Source organism: Nyctibius grandis, chromosome 6 (assembly GCF_013368605.1).
Source record: "Nyctibius grandis isolate bNycGra1 chromosome 6, bNycGra1.pri, whole genome shotgun sequence".
Lineage (NCBI taxonomy): Eukaryota > Metazoa > Chordata > Aves > Nyctibiiformes > Nyctibiidae > Nyctibius > Nyctibius grandis.
Window position 1 is genome coordinate 63,699,104 of NC_090663.1, and position 13,367 is coordinate 63,712,470.

At 46.2% G+C, this 13,367-nt stretch overlaps 1 protein-coding gene across 1 annotated transcript; it reads left to right on the top strand.

Annotated features, from left to right (window-relative positions):
• The first annotated feature begins 121 nt into the window (after positions 1 to 121).
• On the top strand, positions 122 to 13,318 carry HGSNAT (heparan-alpha-glucosaminide N-acetyltransferase). The gene is made up of 17 exons (XM_068403292.1): positions 122 to 238; positions 532 to 671; positions 1,175 to 1,296; positions 2,258 to 2,327; positions 2,954 to 3,023; positions 4,129 to 4,235; positions 4,708 to 4,784; positions 5,413 to 5,443; positions 6,341 to 6,501; positions 6,874 to 6,989; positions 8,259 to 8,380; positions 8,981 to 9,107; positions 9,257 to 9,343; positions 10,545 to 10,622; positions 10,739 to 10,809; positions 10,953 to 11,065; positions 12,071 to 13,318. The coding sequence occupies exons 1-17, from the start codon at positions 155 to 157 to the stop codon at positions 12,250 to 12,252; spliced, it is 1,758 nt and encodes a 585-aa protein (XP_068259393.1). The 5' UTR covers positions 122 to 154; the 3' UTR covers positions 12,253 to 13,318.
• Positions 13,319 to 13,367: the final 49 nt, after the last annotated feature.

Sequence of the window (13,367 nt, forward strand, 5' to 3'; positions counted from 1 at the left end):
GGCGGCGGGGCTGGTGGCGGCGGTGGCGGCAGCGCTGGGTGCCCTGCTGATGGCGCCCGGCTTCACGCAGCCGCACGGGGAGGGCCCGCCGGAGGGGAGCGGGCCCGGGCCCCGTGGGGGGGTGGCGGCGGCGGAGCGGCGGCCCCCGGGGCGGATGGACCAGGCCCTGCTGCTCGTCCGCAACGAGCTGCCCGCGCAGGGCCTCCGCCTCGCCGCCCTCTCCGGCGCCTGCCACCAGGTGAGCGGAGGGAGCCGCGGAGGGGCTGTGCCGTGCGTGTGTCACCCCCCGGCCTCTGCTATTGGCAGCCCCGCGCCGGCGCTCGGCGGGGCTGCTCGGCTTTCCCGGCCGTTCCCCGTGGCCCCGATCGATTGCCTCGCTTCGGTTTTGCCTCGAGCGGCAGGCCGGGAAGCCCCGCAGCGGGAGCTGCTCCAGCCCCTGGCCATCTCCCCTTGTCTCTGCCGCTATGAGAAGCAGGACCCCCTTTCACTCTCCTTTGGCACTAATGAGCTCCCTTCACCCTCCTTCCACAGTGCTTGTATCAGTTCTTGGCATTTGTCCCACCAAGCAACGGGAGCCTGAGAGAACCGGGCACGGCAGCGGTAATGGTCGATACCCAGCATCCGCTCACCCTGCTGCTCAACAGCTCTGCGGGGGACAGAGAGCTCTGCAAGTACGTGGCCCACCCCCAGGGAACACCTGGATAGCTCTATCCTGTATTTTGGTTTTTTTTTCCTTGAAGCAGTGCCCCTATTTATTACCTGCTCATCACCTCCTTTTTCCTAACTGTTTAGACCTAGAGTTCAGTCTTCCCCCCACTGCTGTAACTGTGGCGCACATTGTAATTGTGCTCAAAGGATCTAGGCGCAAGCAAGAGCCAAAATGGTATGCGTTGAGACAGCACGTGCAAGCGCCTGGTTTCTCTTGCAGAGTCTGTTGTTCAAGAAGACAGGTGATGTAGTAGGCAGTGCATGTGTGGTAAAGCATCTGTGTTGGGCTAGGGGAGGGTAATGCTTGGCAGAGCCAGGCAGCTCCCCGCTAGAGCACACTGTTAGGCCAAGTTTTCAGCTTGCCTTTCCTACAAGCATTCAGGCTTACAGCCCCTCAAATGCTGCTGTGGTACCTGCACGTAGTGGTGATGGCTCAGCAAGTTTCCGTTTCCTTTATTCTTTGCAGGATTCAGTATCATTTTGGAGAGTTTGGCAATTATTCTCTTGTGGTAAAGACCCTAAGTACAAGCACCAAAACTGTTTCTTGTGACCTAGTCATCAATGAAGGCCCTATCAACAGCTGCCTCCGTATGTAATGCTCTGTTTTCCCCTTTCATTCTACAACTTGCATGTCTCCCAGCAGAACCAACTTCCAATAGTGGCCTCTGCAGCCACTCATGCTGTGATGAAGATGTGTCATGGGCTTGCTCCTCTTCTCTCTCAGCATCTCACCTCTTTATATTTTATACACCCGTCTTAAGGCCCTGATCAAGATCAGGCCTTTTCACATGATATACTGTATGACCACAACCTTTTTGCAGCAGGGATTAGCCCAGAAAAATCAGTGGGTATGTGTCCAGAGGGAGATATTTTCATAGTTCCTGTTTCCCTGCGTGTTTATGTATGTACACAGAATCCTCCGTCCTCTTCCCTCTGTCTTGCTACTCTCACAAAACGAGAAACAATTCATACAGTGTTTGGATTTTTTTTTGTTGTTGCCCTTTTAATTTTAAACTTCACGTCTTGCTTTTTTTGTTCATGTCTTTTCCAGGGCTGTTTCAAACTCTCGTCTGCGTCTCTTCCGTTCTTTTCCTTTACATTAGGTTATTCTTCAGTCCTTTCAGTTTTCCAGCTGTAAAGAAAAAGTCTCCATGCTTGCAGACTTGGTGTATTTCCCTCTCCCGTCTTCTTCATGTTGAGGCTGTTTCTAAATCTCTAGTTCCTTCTTCAGAACGTATAGTACTCTTTTCTCACCATTGCCTTGTGATGCAGTGCAGTTTTATTTTACCTTTTTTATGCCAACATGTGCAGTCACTGAGCTGCGCTTTGAAACTAGCCTGCTTTTGGTTTGGGTTGTTTGGGGTTTTGGTGTGGTTTTTTTTTTTTTCTGTGGGACTCAGGCTGGGGATATGTATTGCATGGAGAAGGTGGTGTGATGATTGGTGGGTTGGGCTTTTTATCATGTTTGTGTCACGCTTGGCCAAGCGCAGGCTGCTGAATGGTTTTGTTAGATCATTTATAGAGTTGTGTTCTTCTCTCTTTCATGTAGCTATTCTCTTTGCTTTCCTGGTTTACATGGGGATCCTTGCTATCCTGATTGTCGGGCGCCTTTTTATGAAGTAAGTGAACAGTGTTGTAATACCTCCTCGCACGCCAGTTTAAAAATACGCGTCATAGTGTGGTAGTGCTTCACAGTCCCACCATAGCTCGGCTTGCAGATCAGATCCTGTTATCAGGTTGCCATGTACAAGTTAAGCTGTAGTAGCTGTCCATATGATAATAAACACAGAGTGATAACAATTTTCCTTGAGGGATATCTTGCAGCCTTGTTAGCTTGTGTAGAGCAGCTGATGTCCACTGGAAGCTCGCACACACCCTGCCTCACCCTCCCATGACTTGTTCCTGGGTCTAGCTGTGAATTGGCAATACAAGTCAGTGGGACCTAAGCGTGTGTAGCATATGCAGCCTTACACCCTGTGTACTGAATGATGTGAGTCATCCCTGCCTGTAAACAACCCGAGAATAAAGCCCCCGAACCTGAGCGTGTGGCAGTGTAATTACATAGCTGGACTTAAGTGAGGTCCCAGGTAGTGGCTGAATCTCAGTATTACGTATGTGAGCTGGTAAAACGGAAATAGGGACTGTCCCAACTTTAGATTTATGCTGCTAAATAGTTGATATTAAGCTGAAATTGGCTATAAAGTACTTGTTTTGTTTTGTGTTTTAAACTGTTACTAATTTTCAGAATTGATCCAGTCAGAAACTGGGTTTACAAGAAACTGAACCCCAGAGAAATGGATCGTCTGATTAATTCTGTGAGTGACCACAGTATCTTTAATTTGCATCTGCATCTGTAGTGTTTTCCTCTGAGGAACACACACTATCCAGATATCTGGGGACTTATTACTAATCGTCTTTCCCTTGTGCATGTTCCCCTTGGCAAATCTTGTATTGATGTCAGACAGGCAATTTTATGTCAATGGAGTGTGCTAGACTGGGTTTCCATGCAAGTTTAGTGGATTCCCAGTAGAGCTCTTGCAAGTCTTGAACATACAGCTTTGTGCCCTCTTTAGTTCCCTTGAAGCAAACATGTTGGTGAAAATACTGTCCCCTTCTGACACAGACAATGTAAGGGAAGGGAGGAAATGCCAGCTTTCATGTCTGCTTCCAGCACAGTAGGAATTTTAGCAGGATCTACACTTAAGTCAAGATTTCTCTGGCAGCCCTAGAGCTGGCATTTCTTTGTGAGCCGTGTTTTGTACTAGAATATAGATGGATCATCACAGACTGGGCTTCACATCTAGGAGGTCCAAACCTGTCTAGAATCAAAATACTTGGGAGCATAGCTCAGCAGCAATTCTTGTAGTTGTTCATCTCCATAGCTGTGCTACAGCGATGTCTGCTTCTTTATGCCATCACTCGGGCCGATCAGAGTAATTTAGGGAACTCGATTGGAAAGAAGCTGCTCCTGTGTTTAAGAGGATTCATTTTCTGCTGATTTAGCTCTAAGCAGTCTTTCTGTGGTGTCAGACAAGTGCTGATGGGATGGGATGGATCTTGTTTGAGTCAGCAACTGGATCTGCTCAGCTCTGTTGTAAAGCACCACTCACAGTGACGGCAAGTCTGTAGCTGATTTGGACTGGATGCAACTCTCGTGAGTCTCAAACACAGGCCCTTTTCACTGCGTTGTTGTTTCCACCCTTGTCAAAGGTGCAATGTGGAGCACCTGCAAATATTATTGCAATATGGTGGAGCCATGAGAGGGTTAGGAGTAGCAAGTGGGGAAACAAAAGGAAGAGGCAGATGGGGAGAACAAAGACAAAGACAGTATGTGAAAGTTTGCAGTTTGCTGACCTATGTTCCCTAGGCAGCTGATGCACCTGCTGACTTGCCCTTTGTGTGTCTGGTTTGTTCCTGAAGGAGCTTGGGACCCCGAACACAACAGACTCCGTTAGCAGTGATCCCACCCCACGTTTGTGGAGCACAGCCTCTCGGCAGCGCCTGCGTTCCCTGGACACGTTCCGAGGGTGAGCATAAGACCTTGCTCAAAAGCAACTCTTCCAAGGGGAATGAGATTTTTCCAATGGTGGTTTGACAGTGTGTGGAAAGATATAGCAGATGGACAGTTCAAGGGGGTCTGTTTTACTTGGAAGATAATCAAGGTTTTAATTCTTGGATTTTCCAAAACACTTTGCCGTTGATCTAGTTTGAGGAAACATTGAAGTTGTGGCAGAGGGGGGAAAAGAACACCGTATGTTCAGTGTGGAAATGCTATGTCAAGGAGCTTACTCTGGTTCACTGCCACCAATGACCTTTGAAACGCTGCTTCCTGGTTGGCAAAGCGGGAAACCTTGTACATAATCTTGCTTTAAAAGTAAAATAAACCAGATCTCACAGTTAGAAATGTTCTAATGGGGATAAACATTAACTGTGTGTCCATATATATGTATTTCATTGACGTGATACTTTATGTGTGTGTTTTTGTTGTTGTCTTTTTAGGCTCTCACTTATAATTATGGTGTTTGTTAACTACGGAGGAGGAAAATACTGGTTCTTCAAACATGAGAGCTGGAATGGTAAAGTACAATTGAGACAGTTAATCTGGGTTTTAACTGCAGCAATATCTAGATACGGTTAGCATTGCAGCTGCTGTAGTGAGCTGTTGTTCAGCTGAAGGCTGGGACGCTGTGCCAGTTTGCCTTAGCAGGGTATCTGGCCTGTTAGGTTAATGGGCAAAGTGGTGTATAGTCCTCCTCGTCACACAGTGATGAGAAGGTTTCAGATCACAATCTGTGTGTAACCTTTTCGTTTTTAACACAGGTTCTATCTTTAACTTTTCTGCGTTGTTTAATGACCACAGTCAAGCTGATGGTGCTCAATGCTGTACAAACATAATGCCTTGACTGGCAAGCTGATGGGGCAGGAGTCGGGCATACTGCTGCCCTAGTGGAGAATAGCAAGGATCTCATCCCTGAAATCTTTCCCAAGACACAGCAATCAGTTCTGACCCTATTTTTGAAGAATGGTAAAAGCAGTGAAGCAAGATGATTAGCTCTTTGAAGTTTTGTTTATAACGTGTTTTAGATTTTGGGGCATCAAATAATTGCAAGCAGCCTGCAATTCCTCTGGAAACTCAACAATAATGTTGTTAAAATTTAGGGCGGGTTCGAGGTAAATAATGTGTTCCTTCATATTTCTCTGCAGGATTAACAGTGGCAGATCTGGTGTTTCCATGGTAAGTCTTCCTGAAGAACAGTTCTTGTGTCAAGTGATTCTTTATGTTAAGGGTTGCAGGAAGAACATTGTGTGAACCTTGCCTCCATGTGGAAATGTCTTTGGAGGGGTGAATTTGTGTTAGACGGTTGATAGGAATCTGCCCCTCCAGATAACAGCATCATCCTTATGAACCAGTAGGCGAGCTAAGTGCTTTTGGCTGCCCCACATCCTCTTTCCTCCCCTGACACAATGTCAGTGGGAGGCCCACGGTTACCCTGCCAGTGGAGGTGCAATATCCCTGAGGAGCTCATTGCCATGCTACTGTGTTGAAGGTGGTCAGTCTGGCAAGATTCAAAGCTGGACTCATGTATCCAGAGATAAAATAGCCAAGGGAATTTTGGATTAAGCTAATCTCTCTATAACTGGAGAATGGTCTTACGGGGAAGCCATTATCCCATCTGCCCCTAGCATGCTTCTCTAATACACACTGGCTGTGGTTACTCTTGGAGATGGGAGCTGGACTTGGACTGTGAACCTAATCTAGCGGGGAAGAGCCGGTCAGTTCTGAATTTGAATCATAGATTTGCAGCTTGCGTTCTATCGCTCTGAAGATGCTAATTTAATTTTGGGTAATGGAATTTTTTGGTGGCACATGTATTGACGCAAAAAGACCAGAATGCAATTAATTCGCTGAACCTTATTGCCTCAGCTGACCACTGGAGGTGTAAAGGTCCCATAGTGCCAGCTCAGTTGTCTAGGAATTCCTAGCAATCAGAGAAAATAACATCATCCAGTTTCACTCAATGCATGCATTTCTGTTGGGCCAACACAGGCTACTCTGTTAGCTTTAGTGTTTGCTGTCACGCACGTGATGAGATATCCGTCAGCTCCATTTCCCATCTGCTCTGTTCTCCAGGTTTGTGTTCATCATGGGGACATCGATATCGTTGTCACTGAGCTCCATACTGAGGTGGGGAAGTTCCAAGTGGAAAGTGCTCGGGAAAATCCTTTGGAGGAGTTTTCTGCTGATACTGCTGGGAATCATAGTTGTGAATCCCAATTACTGCCTTGGACCATGTGAGTGGAACTTGCTCTCTTCCTTACATTGCTCCACCTGTTTTTCCTGTCTCCTTGGCTGGGCTGTTGAGAAAAGTGTCAGCCTTGCTGTACTGACCAGCTGGATGGGGGCAGTTGATGGTGTCCTGTAGAGTGCTGCTCTGTTCTGCACTGATGCAGTTGTCTCTGTTTGACCTCTGTGCCGACCCCTGTTTATCATCTTAGTGGTACTTTCCCAGGGTTATGATTTACAGAAAGTGGGGGGGCAGAGTGGAGGTGTCCCTTGTACCTGCAGGTGCAGTGGGTCTTAGCTCTCCCTGGAGAAGGGTAGTTTTCATATTTACAGAAGAGTCCACGTCTGCTCCTCTTGCACATTGCTTGCATGTTTTCCAGTGTCCTGGGATAATCTGCGTATTCCTGGGGTGCTCCAGAGGCTGGGATTCACGTACCTGGTGGTTGCTACTCTCGAACTCCTGTTTACAAGAGCTGGGGCTGAGAGTGGGACCTTGGTGAGTTATGTGGGGAGGGGGAGATGACAAGTGATACTGGAGTAGGGTTTGAGAGCTTTTGCTCTTGTTAGGGTACAAAGAACACATGTGAAATGATGAGAAAACATGTAGCATCTCACCTGATGTATAGTGCAGTGTGACCTGGCAAAAAATTCAGGGAACATGCACCCTTCAGTGTCCCAGTCTGCATTTTGTCACATCTAGCTTTGCTGTATTTGAGGATTTCACCGATCCATTCAGATGGTGCTTAGAAGCAGGCATTCCCAGCCACTTTTGATGACTTTCCACCACCAAGGGACCCCAGGGACAGGCATCTCTATGCTGAGATCGAGGGAGGTCCTCCTCCCCCTCTACTCTACCCTGGTGAGACCTCACCTGGAGTATTGCATTCAGTTCTGGCCTCCCCAGTTCAAGAGGGATAGAGATCTACTGGAGAGAGTCCAACAGAGGGCTACGAGGGTGATTAAGGGACTGGAACACCTGCCTTATGAGGAAAGGTTGAGCGACCTGGGGCTTTTTAGTCTGGAGAAGAGAAGACTGAGAGGGGATCTGATTAATGTGTATAAATATACGAGGGCTGGGTGTCAAGAGGAAAGAGGCAACCTCTTTTCACTTGTGCCCTGCAATAGGACAAGGGACAATGGATGCAAGCTAGAGCACAGGAAGTTCAACCTCAACATGAGGAAGAACTTCTTTACCGTAAGGGTTACAGAGCACTGGAACAAGCTCCCCAGAGAGGTTGTGGAGCCTCCTTCTCTGGAGACATTCAAGACCTGTCTGGATGCGTTCCTGTGTAACCTGCCTTAGATTGGCCCTGCTCTGGCAGGGGGGTTGGACTCGATGATCTCCAGAGGTCCCTTCCAACCCCTAACATTCTATGATTCTATGAGTCCTGTGGCCTGTGTTTTGTCCGGTTAATTTTGGCAGTGTCTTTTCACAGCAGGGAAAAGTAATATTGCTTTTTGGCCTTTCTGGAGTCTGGTTTCCCAAAAGGCTTTTGTTCTAATCATGAATCAAAATTCCTTTTGACATTTTCCAAGCTAAAAACCATTGTGGGCTTTTGTTTTGGTTTGTTTCTCCCCCTCCCCCAAGTAACTAAGTGTCTGGAAATCGTTTGTGAAGGTGAAAAGTCTGTCCGTAGAAGCCGGTTTTGTAATGACAACAGCTCCCTCTTGTATCTGGGGGACTGCGTGCCAGGAAGTACAGGATGTCTCCAAGGGCATGTTTTTTACTTGCCAGCTAATACCCCCTTCCCTCTGTCTCATGCAGGAGATGTCATGTCCTGCTCTGCAGGATATTCTTCCCTACTGGCCACAGTGGATTTTCATTCTGATGTTAGAAGTGGTTTGGCTCTGCCTGACCTTTTTGTTACCAGTGCCAGGTTGTCCCAGGTAAGACTGTGCACTCAGACTACTTTCTATCGTATATCAGATTGTTTTTCTTCTACTGAGTAGAAAATACATTGTATTAGCCATAGGGAACGAATGAAGAGGAGAGCTTTTAGGCCAGGAGGGTTAAGGGAAGCATTCATCATGTGAAAATCTTTCTTTACTTTAGTACTAAAGTACCTTGTGTTACAAAGGTGACATCATTTTTCCTTTCTATCTAAAGAGGAGGATTCAAATCTCCCTGAGGTCTGTGTACAGCGATATATGACCATGGCAATGTCATCCCTGTCTCTATCTTTGCCCCTTTAAGGGCACAGCACCTGCAGATCAGGTGGAACAGCTAGCTGGGTAGCCAGGGCTGAACTGAAGCATTGCTTTAGGCTCTTGATGCTGCCTGTCCCCTCGTGACCCAGCTGCTCATGGCATTGCGATGATCAAAACAGGGTGGCCACCAGCCAGCTGTCGTGTAGGACCTGTTTCACTGTGTGCCTCTGGTCAGGGAAAACATCGAGCATTCAGCGTGCTGAGCCAGTGGACCAGCTACTATTATTCAGGTGGAGTGTACCCACACTTTGTGCCATAACCTGTTTGCTTCTGTCCTAGGGGCTATCTTGGTCCTGGGGGCATTGGAGACTTTGGAGACTATCCCAACTGCACTGGAGGAGCAGCTGGTTACATTGATCGTTTGCTTCTTGGAGAAAACCATATATATCAGCATCCCTCTTCAAGTGTAAGTAGCTTTTAGTTTGCAGTATGAAGCTGCAGGCAAGCACTGAAACATAGCTGTCAGGAGGGGCTTGGGAATGATACATGCAGGGAGATGGAAGAGAAAGGAGACTGGTTGCTCAGGTGCCCTGTAACAACTGTTTTCTCTCTAAGGTGATTTACCACACAACGATGCCATATGATCCTGAAGGGATCCTGGGGACCATAAATACCATTTTTATGGCATTTCTGGGACTGCAGGTACTTCTTTTCTTTCTGGCTGTGTGCTATAATGGGAAGATTTGAAGGAATCTTGGAAGTGGGGAGGCAACTTGGTTTCTTTATTGAGAAAGTTTCTAACTGAAACTGTTTCTAACAAAACCTTTTCCAGAGCAATGCTTTCAGGCTGACTTAGCCTGAGGTGAGTGTCAGAGAAGTGGAATCTAACCTGGCAGTAGCTTGCATTAGATAAACCAAGACTTTTTCTGAGTTTTTGTAAGGGATGGACACGAGAAGTTTGCAAAATATCCACCCAGAAACTTCCTTTGCTTGTTTTAAGGTTGGGCTTATGCTGGGAGTAGGCTGGCTCTGCATGTTGGAAAATAAGGCCAAGAGATGCATAGACTTCACAGCTTCATTTTAAACATACAGTTTTAAAGGTTGCAGCTGTACATGTTCCCTGTTGCTAATTTTCCGCTTGATGTGCAGTGTTAGCCATCCTGCACAGGCGCTATGGGTGTGCTCACCTTCCCAGACACGAGGGAGGCAGGGGTTCACGTTAGTGTTACCAACATCAAAAGCTCACAGCTCACCACTGTGTTTAACACAGGATATCGTGACGCTTTTTGATGCGGTTCTAGTTAGTAATTGCTGGCTTTTCTGTCTGTGCAGCAGCTGTTAACCAAACTGAAACTCTTGTGCTGTGAAAGGAATGTTACCGCATGTAGCACTGGGTAAAAATTGATTGGGAAACTCTGCGGGGCAGAGCTTGGAACAGCAGTGTGACACTGAGGAGTAAGGCATCATGACACATTTCTCAGTGTTGCGTGAAAAGGAGCGGGTGCTCCCAGCAGGCCAGGGTGCGACGTGGCACTGTGGAGAAGATGTTGGGGCTGGCTGAGGAGTCGACATGGCATCGTTCCTTTGTGCAACCCTTGCTGAGGGAGATGGAGCGCGAGTCACATTGTGTTAACCTAACAGTTGCTTGTCCCCTTGCTCAGTGTTAACATAGTAGGGAATGGAGAACAGGCGCACCTCTGTCGCTGAGTGGGTTGCATTTATGGATTTTCCCCATCTGTGTCCGTTCTTTGCAAAGAGTTCCCCTTCTAAGCCTTTCAGCCACTTAGTTGATATAAATCCTATTTGTGTTCTCTGCACAGGTAGCTGGTGGCAAATATATGTCTCGTGAAATGTAGTTACGTTTATGGGCATTAATTCATTTTTCATATTCTTTTTATATTAGGCAGGAAAAATTATCTTGTTCTACAAAGACCAGCACAAACAAATTATGAGTCGGTTCTTGATATGGAGCATAGTAATGGTAAGTCAGATAGTTATGTAGCTCGTTAATAGACGTGTATTTTTATGCAACGCGAACTTAGTCTTTCCGAAACATGCTGCAGTGGTTATGTAAAGTTCAGTGACTTTCTGTTTCAGGGAATTATTTCTGCTATCTTGACAAAATGTTCTAAAGAAGAAGGGTTTATTCCTATAAACAAGAACTTATGGTAAGCGAAGAGATACAACTCCTAGTATGGTTTTGTTGAAGTACTATTTTACCTTGGAGAATGTTTTACCTTTCTTATATTTCTTATATTGTGTCTGTATCACATAGTTCTCTAAATAATCTTTCTACTGAAAATGTGTGTAGGTCAATATCGTATGTGACAACCATAAGCTGCTTTGCCTTCATCCTCTTATTGTTGATATATTACCTTGTGGATATCAAGAGACTCTGGTCGGGTGCTCCATTTTTCTATCCAGGTCAGTAAAATCACAGCAGGAAACTTATTCCATCCAATTCTTTCTGCACTGATACAATCCTTTTATGTTTTCTGTGCTTCCCTTGTCTTTAAAAGAGTTGGGATTTAGAATGAGGTAACCTGAAGGATGCCACAATAATTAACTTGAGCTGAATCTTTGCATAGAACTCGGACACTCGAGACCAGATACTTAGGAGAGAGGGACTGTCCTGTATTTAAATGAGGGCTGGAAGCTGCTATTGCCAAATGACCGTTCTCAGTTTGGTCTTGAGTTAAGGTCCCAGGGAACAGCTGCCTAGTACCAAGCAAAATACCACAGCTTGTTCATAGTTGGTTTTGGAAAGGACTGCTGAGACTTGGGTAACCTAATGGGAAACTCAGAGGCCTGTCTGTAACAGAGTAATACCACTTCTGAAGATGTGGAAGACTAAATCCCCTGGGCAGCTGTGTAGGTTCTGTCTCTGTGTTTTTAGATAAGCCTGTCTCCCAAAGCATCCCACTGTGGTTTTAACCACACTGGGCTCTTGACAAACATCTGAGTACAGTATGCAAACCCACAGCAGAGGGAACCTTTCAGCAGCTTTGGTGTCTGGTGTCTGGACAGGAAGGTGGGTAGGGTGACAGCATGGTATCATATCTCCTACCAGAAACCCCAGAGCTTTGAAGGGCAGTCAGCATTTGTTTGTAAAGGCAATGGATCTGACCAAATAGGTTGGCACTCGGCCACCCTGAAGACAATAACTGTGATTATTCTCCTTGTCAATAAAATTACAGGATACTGACTTGGTTGTATTTTCAATTTAGCATATAGATTGTCTGTATTTCTCTTCAATAAACATTTTGGGAGAGAGAACCCCTCAGACTGTATTTGAATCCCTGGGGCAAGTAACATTAGCTGTTGTCTCCGTGCCACTCTCTTTCATAAGCCTGGCATGCCTCTGCCTGCTTACTCTGAAGCAAGCTCATACCTGCTCTTTCAGATGGTATGACTTGTGCTTACTTTCAGGAATGAACTCAATCCTGGTCTACATTGGACACGAAGTGTTTGAAAACTATTTCCCTTTTAAGTGGAAGATGCAAGACAGTCAATCCCATGCAGAGCATCTGACTCAAAACCTCACTGCAACAACTCTCTGGGTCATAATATCGTATGTGCTTTACAGGAGAAGGATATTCTGGAAAATCTGATAGAGGTGGTCAAGGTGTAGTGGGCCTAGATTATGATGGGGCAAGTGCATAAGGTGGATTAACCCGAAATATTGCCCTTGTGCTAAGCTGTATTACTAAAAAGGGATACTAGTTCAAGTTTACAGTGCCATGGAAGTTGTCATCAACACTTTTATGTGACTTAAGGGACTTGTCTGCTGCAGTTGCTTTCTTTCTGTTTTCTGTATTTTGTAAATATTTTACTGACCTCCCTCCTTCATATACTGAAACTGAACATACTGCAACAGTTGGGCAGTCAAAGACAGCCTGATGGTGCTTACAAAAGGAACTGCAAGGGATCTGGGTGGTGACTGCAAGGGGTTATCAGAATTGGACTGTGGTAACAGTTGTTGCATCTGACAAGGCACCCCCTAACTCACGTGGTCTGGGGTCTGTGCATACCCTTGGCACCTGCCACATGCCTGTGCCACTCTGCCTACTGGCACACATTTAACTTAGCCATTTTTTTGACTTGGGAGCACCGGCGGCATCCTCAGCCCTGCAGCTGGGTCAGTGGTGCAGTGACTGTCTGGGAAAACTCAGGGGCACCTCTGCACTACAGCGTGCTGTGTAAAGTGGTGACTCAACTGATCATTCTTCATTGTGTTCCTACAATTTGGTCTTGGATCAAAACCTTAGGTTCAGGATCCTGCTGAAGCCTGCTGCCAAAGATCTCTCTATTGGCTTATTAATCAGCATGCTGCTGCTACAGGTTTAGCAGCCCATCTGTGCATGTTCTGGGTCTTTGTGTCACATACCTCTAGCATGGATGAGGTCCGAGTTTCACGTGCTACACTCTAAGAGCGCAGGAAGGCCAGTTCCTGTTGACTTTGCATAATCACTTGGATACTACCGAAGTTTGATCAAAGCAATCCTCTTTATAAATGAATTTATGTAAGGGCCCTGAATCTGAAAACCAGCAATACAGGTAGAATTCAGCCAAAAAGGAAGAGACAGCAGACCAATTCAATGTAAGATAATAGTTTTTGGAAACTCAGGAAATTCACTCATGCTGTGATTTCCAAACTAGTGCTAATAAAAAGCCTGAAATACCCTGCTATGTTCTCTGTGTATGTATAAAGACAGAAAGAACTAAG